At 39.8% G+C, this 12,565-nt stretch overlaps 1 protein-coding gene across 1 annotated transcript in view; it reads right to left on the minus strand.

The window, feature by feature from the left end:
- igf1r (insulin like growth factor 1 receptor) overlaps positions 1–12,565 on the minus strand; it is a 147,891-nt gene that overhangs the window by 15,859 nt on the left and 119,467 nt on the right. The window contains exons 17-20 of the mRNA XM_002933305.5: positions 11,548–11,658; positions 6,870–7,029; positions 6,297–6,426; positions 5,071–5,205 (exon numbers count right to left, since the gene is read on the minus strand). Coding sequence (XP_002933351.1) covers positions 5,071–5,205; positions 6,297–6,426; positions 6,870–7,029; positions 11,548–11,658 — 536 coding nt within the window. The remainder of the gene's footprint in view (positions 1–5,070; positions 5,206–6,296; positions 6,427–6,869; positions 7,030–11,547; positions 11,659–12,565) is intronic.

The raw sequence follows: 12,565 nt of genomic DNA on the forward strand, positions 1-12,565 counted from the left end.
TCTATGGATGACTATGTCACCTGATGTTGCCTAAACTATTCTGCAGTGACCAAGCTTCTCTCGCTTCTCCTCCCATAAATGGAAGGGGCTTTTTTTCCGTTTCTGCCCCTCCCATGTGGGATCAAATGCCGTGTTTACTGCATATCCAAGAGGAGCTGCCTCATGCTCTGACAAGGAAAATAAAATTTGTAGAGAAAACTCGAGCGGCCCCATGGCCCAGATAATCAGGCATTTCAGCACTGGAATGGAATGGGAGACACATACAACATGATATAGAAATCTTACTGTGTGATTGCAGTGAGCGCTAATGCTGCATTTATCCCTATAAAACACTCAGTGACAAGACAATGCCAACACACTGCAGCAGTGAGGGGCCAAAAACCGTACCCTCAGTCAGATGTCTCACCAGACACATGGGAGACCTGAAAAGGTATGGTAAAGTATACTGCACTACTGTTGCAGGGACAACAAAATGAATATTTAAATAACTAAGTATATTAAATCCAATCCTCTAATGCACATGTCAAACACAAGGCCCGTGGGCCGAATACAGCTCTTCTGGCTGTTTTATGTGGCCCCTGGTGACCGTGCCTGCCTGTGCAGCACCAATCACCTGACTGCACTGTGACTGTGCCCGACCATACAGTATCTTAATAAAAAAATTTGCCCGGTGATTTGGGACTACGTTCCCAGACAGGTTACCTTTGAATGACTGGATGAAAAAAGATGCAATGGGACTTATGCATGCAATGTTTCTCCTCTGGTATATTTCATCATTGCCTGATACCTTTTAATGCTGCCTGTCGTTTAGATAAATGGAAACCACTGTTTATGGACCTAAAACCGAACGACGTGACACAGAGGGGTATCAAGCATGTATTCTCTAGCTGAAATGCACCAGCGGAGAAACCTTACATATGCCACATGCCCAATAGTTTCTCTTGTGTTCTTTTCTCTCCCCTTCAAAGCAGTAAAATGAGAAGCTGACTATTACTGTTAGTATGAGTAAGGATGGAAGTCTGAAGTGAGTTTTATTTTTAGTCTAGCATATGTCTTCAACACTTTTATATGTGAAAGAAAGTACAAGTCACAAGGGTAACAGGAAAATACTGTGGCTCTGCACAGAGTTGATATATTCTCCCCATATCTGTGTGGGTTTCTTCCAGGTACCCAAGTTTCCTTCCATACTCCAACACCATACAGCCAGGTTAATTGGTTCATGTTAAAACTGACCATATTGTGAGTGAATATGATAGGGACCTTATGTGCAGGGACTGATGTGAATGATGAACAATCTCTGGAAAGAGCTGTAGACTTTGTTGATGTTATAAATAATAAACGTAAGACCTCTCTGGCACAAAAAAAACGTTCATAACAAAAGCAGATTTCCTTTTTCCATACTACATATATACTTTCCATAATACATTTCAGTCATAAATAAACCTCTTTTTATTATGACAGAACTCCAAAAGCATCACTAAGTAACACAAGGCCGTCTGGAAGGATCAATCAAATGACTTTATATGTCCATGGCCTGGCCCACGTAATTGTTACACGGCCTGATGGCAGGGTTTTATTATGCCATTAAAGATAAACATATAGTAATGGGTCAAGCGCTAGCCTGTAATAAGCAGTTAAAGATAAACATATATCAGTGGGTTAGCACTAGCTGAAGACTGAAGGAACCTTTCCCCCAAGTTCTGTAGATATGAGCATCACTAACATGTGTTACACACCGTTCAAAACTAAGAGATAAATTATTCATCCAGAACAATGGCAATTATTGTGTATCATGAATACTCTCTACACCCTGGTCTGCACTAGAACTGTGTTTTTGGGCATTTCAGCAGACAAGTAAAGGCACAGAAGTCTGGAAACCCCCAAGTTGCTAGAAAATGTCCCACAGATTAAGAGCAAAAACTGTCCTTTCATATTTCCTGCACTGTAAGTCCTGACTGTGTGCGCAACTGAAACAAAGATGCAGTAGTCAGCTATCCCCCAACAAAAACTCTCATTTCCTCAATGCATTGGCCAGTTCTGTCAGCCTACTTTTTTTAAGGTCTGTTAAAGGAACAGTAACACCAAAAAATGAAAGAGCTTTAAAGTAATAAAAATATAATGCACTGTTGCCCTGCACTGGTAAAACTGGTGTGTCTGCTACAGTAACACTACTATAATTTATATAATAAGCTGCTGTGTAGCCACGGGGGCAGCCATTCAAGCTGGAAAAAAGGAGAAAAGGCACAGGTTACATAGCAGATAACAGATAAGTTCTGTAGAATACAATAGTGTTTTATCTGTTATCTGCTATGTGCCTGTGCCTTTTCTCCTTAGAATGGCTGCCTCCATGGCTACATAGCAGCTTATTTATATAAATTATAGTAGACTTTCTGAAGTAAACACACAACTTTTACCAGTGCAGGGCAGCAGCACATTATATTTTAGTTACTTTTATACACTTTCATTTGTTGGTGTTACTGTTCCTTTATTGCACAACATGCAAGGCACTGTGGGAACTGAGCTTTGTTTAGAGAAGAGATTACTATTCCAACAGGTTTTTGGCCTACTTATCTGCAGTCTGTAAATCTGCATGATGGCTCCCAGTGTATCCTGAATTATGCCTTTTGATTGATGGCAGGTGTAATAGGAGAGGTCCCATGCAAGATATATACAGAGATATAATATCTGAACTTGCAAACATGAAAAAAACAAGGGTTTAGGGAACACTGACTGCACACTCCCTTTCCATGTAAGTTAAAAGATAAAGCAAGTCCAGTTGATCTACACACACCATGACCTGGATGAATGGGAACCTTCACAGACACTTGGAAATGGTACATATTTTTTAAACTACTGTGACATTCAAGTTGGCCATACAACAATATCGAACTATAACAGAATATCAAAAATAGAACATAATCTAATACAGGTATGTGATCCATTATCTGGATTACTGGATATCTAGAAAACTTCTGAATTATGGGAAGGCCATCTCCCATAGACTCCATTTTAATCAAATAATTCAATTTTTTTTTTTTTTTTAAATGATTTCGTTTTTCTTTGTAATAAAACAGTACCCTGCACTTGGTTATAATTAATCCTTATTGGTGGCAAAACAATTATTTTAGGGTTTAATTAATATTTTAATGATTTTTATGTAGACTTAAGGTCCAAAACATGGCAAAATCCCTTATCTGGAAAACCCCAGGTCGCTGCATTCTGAATAACTCTAAATAACAGGTCCCATACCTGTATTGTCTGTTGGCTTCCCCATGCCTGACAGAATTTCAGCTTATTGGCCTGTGTATGGTGCCAAAACAATAGCTCCTCCAAGCAATATCTAGTGGAATTTGGGCAAATATGGACTGGACTGGTTGGCAAACCTTGTCAAGCAAGTACTGCATTTGGCCACAGTGTAGTCATTTTCTGATGGATCGGCAGAGGCTATAGTGTGATCCAATCCTAATGATTGAATCAGCCAGATTTAGTCCATCAACTGGGTTGCCAAATCAGTCAAAATTCCTTGACTGATCCAGTTTTGTTTGTTCTAATATATTACAGAACAATCTGTCTGGCATCCGCCTTCCCTTGTGACAGTTCTATTTAGCATTTACCAGCCAGGGGTCATAACAGATTGAGAAAAACTAAAAATCTAAAACCAGAGTCTATGACTATCAACAAGATAACAATTTTGCAGTCAAAACAGACAAGGGAGGGGGACAAGACCTTGTGAACAGAGACATAAGGCAGATACATGAGACTCCAGGCGGCACAGCCAAGCCCATGGTCTCACACTGGAACAAACTATTTAAAGGGAAACTCTAAACAAGGGGAGACAATTTAAAATATTTACTGCCTGCAATTATCTATATCTCTTTAGTGCATCATCTCCTAGTTTCATTACAGCAACTTAAATTTGAAGAATAGTATTCCTTTAAACCAGAGCTCATTTTGTGTATATTTTAATGCTGATAGTAGCAGTAATGTAATGCTCCTATTATCTAAGGCTGAGGGTACATAGAGGGACACATTCATTAAAGCACGACAGGTCCAATTACAAAAAATTCATATTTTTTCTAAAGTTTACAACTTTTGCGTATTTTCTGTGATATTTTCGTTAATTTGCGTGACTTTTTCATACTTTGCGACAATTTGCACAACACATCGTATCGCCAAGTACGAAAGTTTCGGATTCCTTCAAGCTTCGGTATTGTGACTTTCCTTGGGCCAGGTAGGAGCTGCACAGTGCCATTGAGTCCTATGGGAGACTTTCCTTGGGCCGGGTTGGAGCTGCAGAGTGCCATTGAGCCCTATGGGAGACTTTCCTTGGGCCAGGTTGGAGCTGCAGAGTGCCATTGAGCCCTATGGGAGACTTTCCATGGGCCAGGTTGGAGCTGCACAGTGCCATTGAGTCCTATGGGAGGCTTCCATAATCATGCACAGAAGGATCAAAGTCAGAAAGGTTTTCCGGCCGTTTACGATAGTTCGGATAAGAAAATTTTGTGACTATCGCATTCGCAAACGATCGTTTCATTACAAAAATTTTGGAACTTTCAGATCGTAAGTACGAAATCTTTGTATGCAAACTAACAGAATTTTCATGTCTTTTGCAATCATCAGAAATTACCGGATTTCGTGATTTGGATTTGTACTTTAATGAATGTGCCCCAGGGTATTGGCTCCACAGCTCTCAGTCTGTTTTTGTTTTGTTTTTTTGGTTTCCGAGAGAAGCAGATCCGGTGCCTTATACACCCCAGTAAAACTGTACTAAGTACAGCTTCCTTCTATACTCGGCTACACAAAACGGATGCCACATGGGACTGATTCTTCGTAGGCCAAGAATCAGCCCCATGTGGCATCAACATAAGAGTATCCTAGACTCTCTCCAGTCTTGTTTGATAATCCCCTTTAACCCCCCACCTGGTGCAAAAATGTCAAAGCTGAAAGCCCTTAACTCATTAAGAGTCCAATAGTGTCGGTGACGCTATGTGGCAGATCTTGAAAACTTTCTCTTGTTTATATCAGAATTAGGATATTGTGCTAAAACCATTGAAAGTAAATGAAACATACAGCATGTCAGGGCAGTTATCGGGCTTCTCCAGAAGGCCTCCTTCCATAACGAAGCGAAGAACCTGCTCATTGGACATCCCTTGGTAAGGCTGCTCTGCAAGAGTGGCAATCTCCCATAACACAACACCAAAGGACCTGCAAATACAGGAGGGGTGATGAGAATCAAGAACACTTAGCAGCAACACCATTCAACAGACACAGGGGCAACACGTCGTCCACTGGAAATATCTAACAATTTAAGGCAATAATGAACACAAGATGGACATGCAGCACCAGCTGCATAGATAAGGAGATAGGATATTCAGAGCCAATAGAAAATGCAGAAAATAAAAAACAATGTGCACTGTGCAATTGCATGCACAAGAGGGACCTGAAATACAGTACAGAGACAGATTCAGGGCTGCTTGGCATTATGAAACCTGAAAGGATCATTTACTCTTGGCAAGCGCTATGTGAGAGCAGCACATTATGCACCATGATTTAATCATTTGGCCCTGCAATGTCCCTCATTCGATAAGTACACAGCATCTATTTAGGGAGAGTCTGTCTCCATTGGATATATACACACGGCCCATGCATATTTACACATCACCAAAGCTATTATCATGTGTATTATTTAAGGCATTCGTCAGAAATGATTAAACTAGGGTTATATGTTTTTGCATGGAATCTGGAGTTTAATCAAATAACATGTTACTGGCCTGGAATTTAATGTTTTAATGGATCCATGGATTAACATTCTTAAGTCTGGTACAGAGGTGTATTTAAAAGATTTGGAGGCTCAGTAAAGCACCAAAATAAGACTGTAAAATAAAACATTTGCAGAACTATAGCTCCCACCCACCTGAGATTCATGACAGTTACAGAGGGAGTTAACCATACAAAAAAAAAGGAATACATGCAGGGTTAAACTAAAGTCTCATTATTTTGCATTCATTTACAGTAACAAAAATTGCCAAAAAGGGGCAAATACAGTTTTAAATGTGATTTATTGTGTATATGCTGCAAACAGCCACATTTAACATCCAACACTGAAAGAAATGTACATAGCCTGTACTTTTTCTAAAAACATAAAAGCCTTAGTGACTCCCAAGGAAAACTGCTTGATTATCCTGTGCACTCTATTTTGGGGGAGCACTTAGTGCTGCGATAGCTGAGTGAGCTGCTGGTACAGACCCAACCTGACTGCACTCCACCTCTGCATGGAATGAAACAGCTGCACTTACCAGACATCTGAGTGAGTTGTGAAAACACCATCCTTCAGGGATTCTGGGGACATCCAACGCACAGGCAGAAGACCTTTCCCCCCCTTTCTGTAATAGTCTGTCTCATAGATGTCTCTCGTCATTCCAAAGTCTGCAGGAATAACATATAAGAAAAGAACACTGAATGTCAGCTCTAGCATGCGCTACTACACTCTACCCATCTTGCTATTGAATTTTCCCCAACTTTGTCAGAGAAACAATATCTGTATTATATTCTGGTGATAAACAAGAAAATACACCCCTTTCCTTATGACTTTCAGCTTCAGCTCACAAAGTAGCACACAGAGTGGGATGGCTGACCCGCTACTTTATAAAGCAGAAAATTCTTCTGGGCCTGCGAAGAATCAGTCCCATGTGGCATCCGCTTTGTGTAGCGGAGCAGAGAAGGAAGCTGTACTTAGTAATGGTTTACTGGGGTGAATAAATCCAATCCACAGTGAAAGTAAATTGGTACAGAAGGAGCTGTGCTTCGCGTACAATTTGATAATGCTGTTTTTATATAAATCATACACCAAACCCTGGCTAAGGACTCACCTCCAATCTTAACAGTGAAATCCTCAGCTACCATGCAGTTTCTAGCAGCCAGATCTCTGTGAACAAACTTGTTTGCATTGAGGTACGCCATTCCATCTGCAATTTCTCCAGCCATCTGGATCATCTTCTTCAGGGAAGGAGGAGGCTGCCCGGAGTTACTCTAAAAGGTAACGAACATTGCTGTCAGGGTAAGCAGGGAATGTGGCACATGTTCAACATTACATGGTGACTGGGATGAATGATAAATGAAATTTCTAAAAATGTTGCATAAATGTCAGTGCTATACAGAAAGAATATCTAATAAACATATATATATATATATATACTTGTGTGTGTAGCATCATAATTTGACATTTCAGCTACAGAATAGGGACCCTCAGTATAGCAGAAAATAGGAACAATTACATTTTAAGTAGCTTTGTAAACCACTAATCCAGACTCTCCTAGTTCTACTGGTATGTAGCCACTAATCCAATATCTCCTAGTTCTACTGGTATGTAGCCACTAATCCAATCTCCTAGTTCTACTGGTATGTAGCCACTAATCCAATATCTCCTAGTTCTACAGGTATGTAGCCACTATTCCAGTATCTTCCAGTTATATTGGTATGTACCCACTAATCCAATATCTCCTAGTGCGACTGGTATGTAGCCACTAATCCAGTATCTTCCAGTTAAATTGGTATGTAGCCACTAACCCTAAGTGTTAGGTAAGATGGCCATAAACACAGATAAAATTAAATACTATAGATATCGATTAGATATAAGTACCAATCCAATATCTCACACAGACATTGATATGTAGCCACCAACATTTGATTAGAATCCAAAAATCTATTTTTTAAAGCTATACAGCTTAGTTTTCAAAAATCTAACATCCTATTTTAAATGTGGCCACACATTCAGTAACGAAACTAAGGGCAAGGGCAAGCATAGCAGTGCCTGCGCTTTGTACACACATGCAGGAAAGCAGATCCGCTTTCATGCACCACCCTGTAGCTCCACTGACAAGCCCGGCGTCATCACTGCGAGATATTACATTAGTATGTATATCTAATCAATTTCTATAGTATTTCATTTTATCTCTTTATGGCCACCTTACCTAACACTCAGGATTAGTGGCTAAATACCAATATAACTGGAAGATTCTGGTTTAGTGGCCTTAAAGCCCTACAGACTGGAGCGCAAATTTTGCTCTGGGCATCATCCCTTCCCATGCACACAATGATGCATTTATCTGCCACCAGTATTTACCCATCTACTGCCCGACCCCTTCCTCAATCAAACCAGCTAGAATATTCCCTGGGTTAAAAAAAAGGTGCCAACCCCAAACACACCATATGTCTAATGAGGGTGGGGCCCTGGTGCAGTTGCGAACCCCAAGGCTCCTCCCACCACTAGTTCTGCATATAAATATGGACCGATTGGTTCAATACCATTCAAGGGGTTATAACCAGTGTGGCCATGTTTCTTTTTGTTGCAGTTATACATATATTTTTCCACAGTTATAGTGATATGTATCAGCCAATCCAATATCTCTCAGTCCTATGACTTTGTTTTATCATAGAAAAAATAAAGAATAGTATCACAGAGAACAAAATTTGGCCATAGGACTTAGTTAGTAGTTAGTAAACTGAGAGAAGTGGTCAAGGGAGTAAAAGGTTTTGCAATGCAGTGTATTTAGGCATGACCTTACATAAACACAAACACAGTACACATAAAAAGGTGACTTTTATTTGGTAACAAAATCAGTGCTGTTGTGTGCTAGCCTGTCATTACACTGACCAAAGTGTCTACTTAGTGGGAACATCATATGCTCGGTGCCCAGCCACATCAAGAGTCTGTACAAAATGAGACATTAATTCAGGAGCTGTCATGGACCTATTTTCAGTAAGGGGAAAGGAAAAAAAAAAGATACACTATCCATTAAGTGCTTTTTTCCACTAATACCAGAAATTAATTCTAAGAACTTTTAATTTTTTTAAACCAATATGAGAAATCAGGTCTAAGAACCAGACAATCTGAGTCATTTCTATTGCTTCAGTTCCAGTGTGCGGTTTTATTCCCTCTGATCAAGTCTAAAGGGTTACAGGATCAATAAAGTGGATTTCTTACGCCTTACATCCTGTTACTTTTTGCCTGGTTCTATAAGATCACAAATCAGTGACCTACTATAAATTGCAACTAACCGCAGTTATGATTAGCATATTTGTTTTCATTAAAATCTGCCAATTATAGCTATGTTTAGAGCTATCAGATGGCCTTTTTCTAAAGTACTATGGACTTATATAAGTGCTTGCCAAACTGCAGTGCTGCCCCCCCCCTATTAGGGCATGGAACAGTTTGCAGGCCTCAACTTGAAGGCCATATAGGGTGAGATATGGGAGTTTCCTTTTTGCTGCCCTTTATCAATCTGCATGGCCAGTTTTGAAGGTCAATTAAGCTTAGAGTTTAAATATGTATTGATGATGAGCAAGGGGGTCCTGCCAAGGGTTGGACCTCCAAGTGGGGCCTCAACTAGAAAAGTCTGACAACCACTGACTTTAATCATAGTTGTTTCCTCCAGATATTCTAGCTTGCGCAGTAAGAATTTATTGATAGAAATTGATAGAGCTGCATTTATCTGCAATTGCAAATTATATCAGATCAATGTCATCGGGCTGACCTTGTGTGCCAAATTACAGACTGCACAAAAATAGCCGAAATACTCAAAAGTTACCAAATTAAAAATACATTCTTAAATGGAAGTATTAAAAACAGCCTCTCCTATCACCCCTGACAATTATTCAAGACTTCAAGGGAATACTTTTGTAGAAAGAGAATGTCTAGAACAGAAGGTTGTGTTCTGGACACGGGGAGTGAAAGACTGGAGACAACAATGAGAAGCACTGATATGCAGAAACAGCAGGGGATGATTGGGATATCTTTCCATTACAAGGGAAGGTATGTAAAGCTATCATGGAGTCTGAACATTTTTGGAGAGGACAGGAATGGGATGACAAGTTTGACAAATCAGTTCATTTACAAGATGTCAAGAACAGTTTGTCAAGAACACACTGGATTAACATTGGCCTGTGTTATACCAGTCACTCTGGGCCTGGCCCAATAAAGTAGAACCCCTAGTTCCACTGACATCACTTTAGAACTGGTTCTTGGATCACACACTGTCAGGTCAATAAATGCAAGTTGTTGTGTTGCTTATAAAACAGTAACCCCAAACCCAGCCCTCAATCAGAAATCCATGCACCCCATGCTTCATTCATTCATTCATTCATTCATTCAGTAACACAAGCTACTGAAACAGATGTACTCTCGCTTGCACTTCTCATTTTCTTGAAGTTCTTAATAAATGTCAAGGTTTTGCATCTAAGGATTTGTTCTTAATTTGGCAACTTCTGAGCAGTTAGTCTAGTGACATACATAACTGTCCAGGCAAGTTATCTGGAAACATACTCACATCCTGTTTTGCCCTCAGGAACCTGTCATACTGAAAAGAGGCAACCCTTATCCCTAACGCACACTTATAGGGCATATCTACCCTACGATTTACAGATACACATTTCCACAAGCACTAGCCCACATGGACTGCTTCTTTCCCCTATACTTTTATCCACACGCTGCCACCCACCTTAAATTTATTGTTCCCCAGACATCAGGCACAATAGCATGTAAAGCTTCATGACAGGCAAAAAGAACATTTATAACATAGGGTATATGGGGGTTAATGATATGCAACCCCTAGGCAATGCACTGAGGTGCCTGTAAAAGTATGTGGTGGCTTTATACATTAAAGTACATTTGCCCCTTATGTGCTAAAGGATGCCCAGGCAAGTCATATTTCCTCTTAACTACATATGCACATTTATATTACTTGAAGCAGATAATATTGATTATTTTTAGAACTCTTGTTGTATGTTTGTGAATAAAAATAGCTACTAATCAGAATGCTAGGAGAGAGTACAAATGTGCAGCATTTTAGTCTGCTTCTACCGAATGCCTTCCTTACAAATCTTTTGTGGATACATTAAAATATACTGTTTTTTGAAGGCTCAGGCTGTGACAATGCCTAAAATGGGATCCCTGTAAATGGCATCTCATCAGTCACCTACGTGATCAAATGAAACTTTTGATTTAATTTGATTTTCAAAGCCCTTCCTTTCTTCCCCTTGGTTACTGTTCCCAACCCCCTTTCCTGTTTACTTCCACCTGTGCTACTGAGATCTTTTAAATAGCTGTGGGCCAGATGTTGGAGTCTTGCTGTGGCCTCTCCTAATCAATAACCATAAGAAAACCGTGCACTGCAAAAACCAAAAAAACAAAAAAAAATCCTTTCCATGCAATAGTTTTTGTTGGACTAGCAACTTGCCTCTAAAATTTATTTGATCTCTTGAAAGAGCAGTAAACCCCGAAGAAGGGACATTAACCCAACTTTAACTATTTTTATCAGCCACATAACAGATGCGTGTTATAAAATCTGTACTAATATAATAAAAATATAATTGCTCTTGTCATTGATGTTGTTAATTGCCATACAACAGTGGAACAAATGGATCCTATTAATGAGTCAATGCACAAAGGGGACACATTAGACAGAAATTAAGCTTAACACAGTGTTGTGCTTCTTGGTCTCCTCTTTATAAAATTAGAGTAGAACTGAACTCAAGTCATATTTTACTGACCTCTGTGTCTGGTCGCAAAGATCTTAAGTAGCTTTTGAGGTCTCCCCGAGTCATTAATTCCATGATGACAAGCGTCGGCTGACCTTGAGAAACGACCCCTAATAAGCGCACCTGGAAGAGACAGACAAACGTGACAATGGATGGAAAGCATATCCAGTACTGTCAAGAAAAGGTGCACATAGAATGGACAAGTACATTTACAAATCAGCTCTGTATTTTTATTCTAAAATAGCATTTGGCAACTACTGTTTTGCTAACACAAGTGACTGGCAGCAATCATATAGACTGAGAATTTTTATTGTTTAAAAAAAAAAGTCAGAAAAGTCACCAAACACCTATTTTGTGACTCTGGTATTCTAGGCTGACACCATAAGGTTTATTTCTGGCCACCACTGATATGAATGAATGTTGCTTTACCTATTAAGACTAACATTACCGTATTGCTACTCTCTGCACACTCCCCATGCATCTGGCAGCCATAATACTGTCACACCTAAGCATATAACAATGTTAAAGGGGATCTGTCACCCTACGAAATAATTTAGAATCCTATTTAATTGTGCTAGTCGGGCAAAATAAACTTTACTTACACTATAAATTGTTTAAATATTGTTTCTTTCTTTGTATGATTGACAATGCATGATTGACAGCTGAGATTTTCAAATGCATTTATAATAAGGTTTGGATTTTTTAATAAAACAAAATGTGGATTTTTCACCTGGGTGACAGGACTGCTTTAAGTCATTGGGTGTTAGCAATGTATAGAAATGTATAGGGGTGGTCTCAGAAAATATTTTCAGACTTTTCTCTTCCAGAATAAAATTGCCTTAAGGTCCCCCCATACACGGGCCGATTACAGCTGCCGATATCAGTCCCTTGGACCGATTTGGCAGCTGATCGGCCTGTGTATGGGCAGAACCGAGCGGCCTGGCCGACCGATATCTGGCCTGAAATTGGCCAGATCTCGATCGGCCAGGTTAGAAAATCCAGTCGGATTGGGGACCGCATCGGCTCGTTG

Source organism: Xenopus tropicalis, chromosome 3 (assembly GCF_000004195.4).
Source record: "Xenopus tropicalis strain Nigerian chromosome 3, UCB_Xtro_10.0, whole genome shotgun sequence".
Classification (NCBI taxonomy): Eukaryota; Metazoa; Chordata; class Amphibia; order Anura; family Pipidae; genus Xenopus; species Xenopus tropicalis.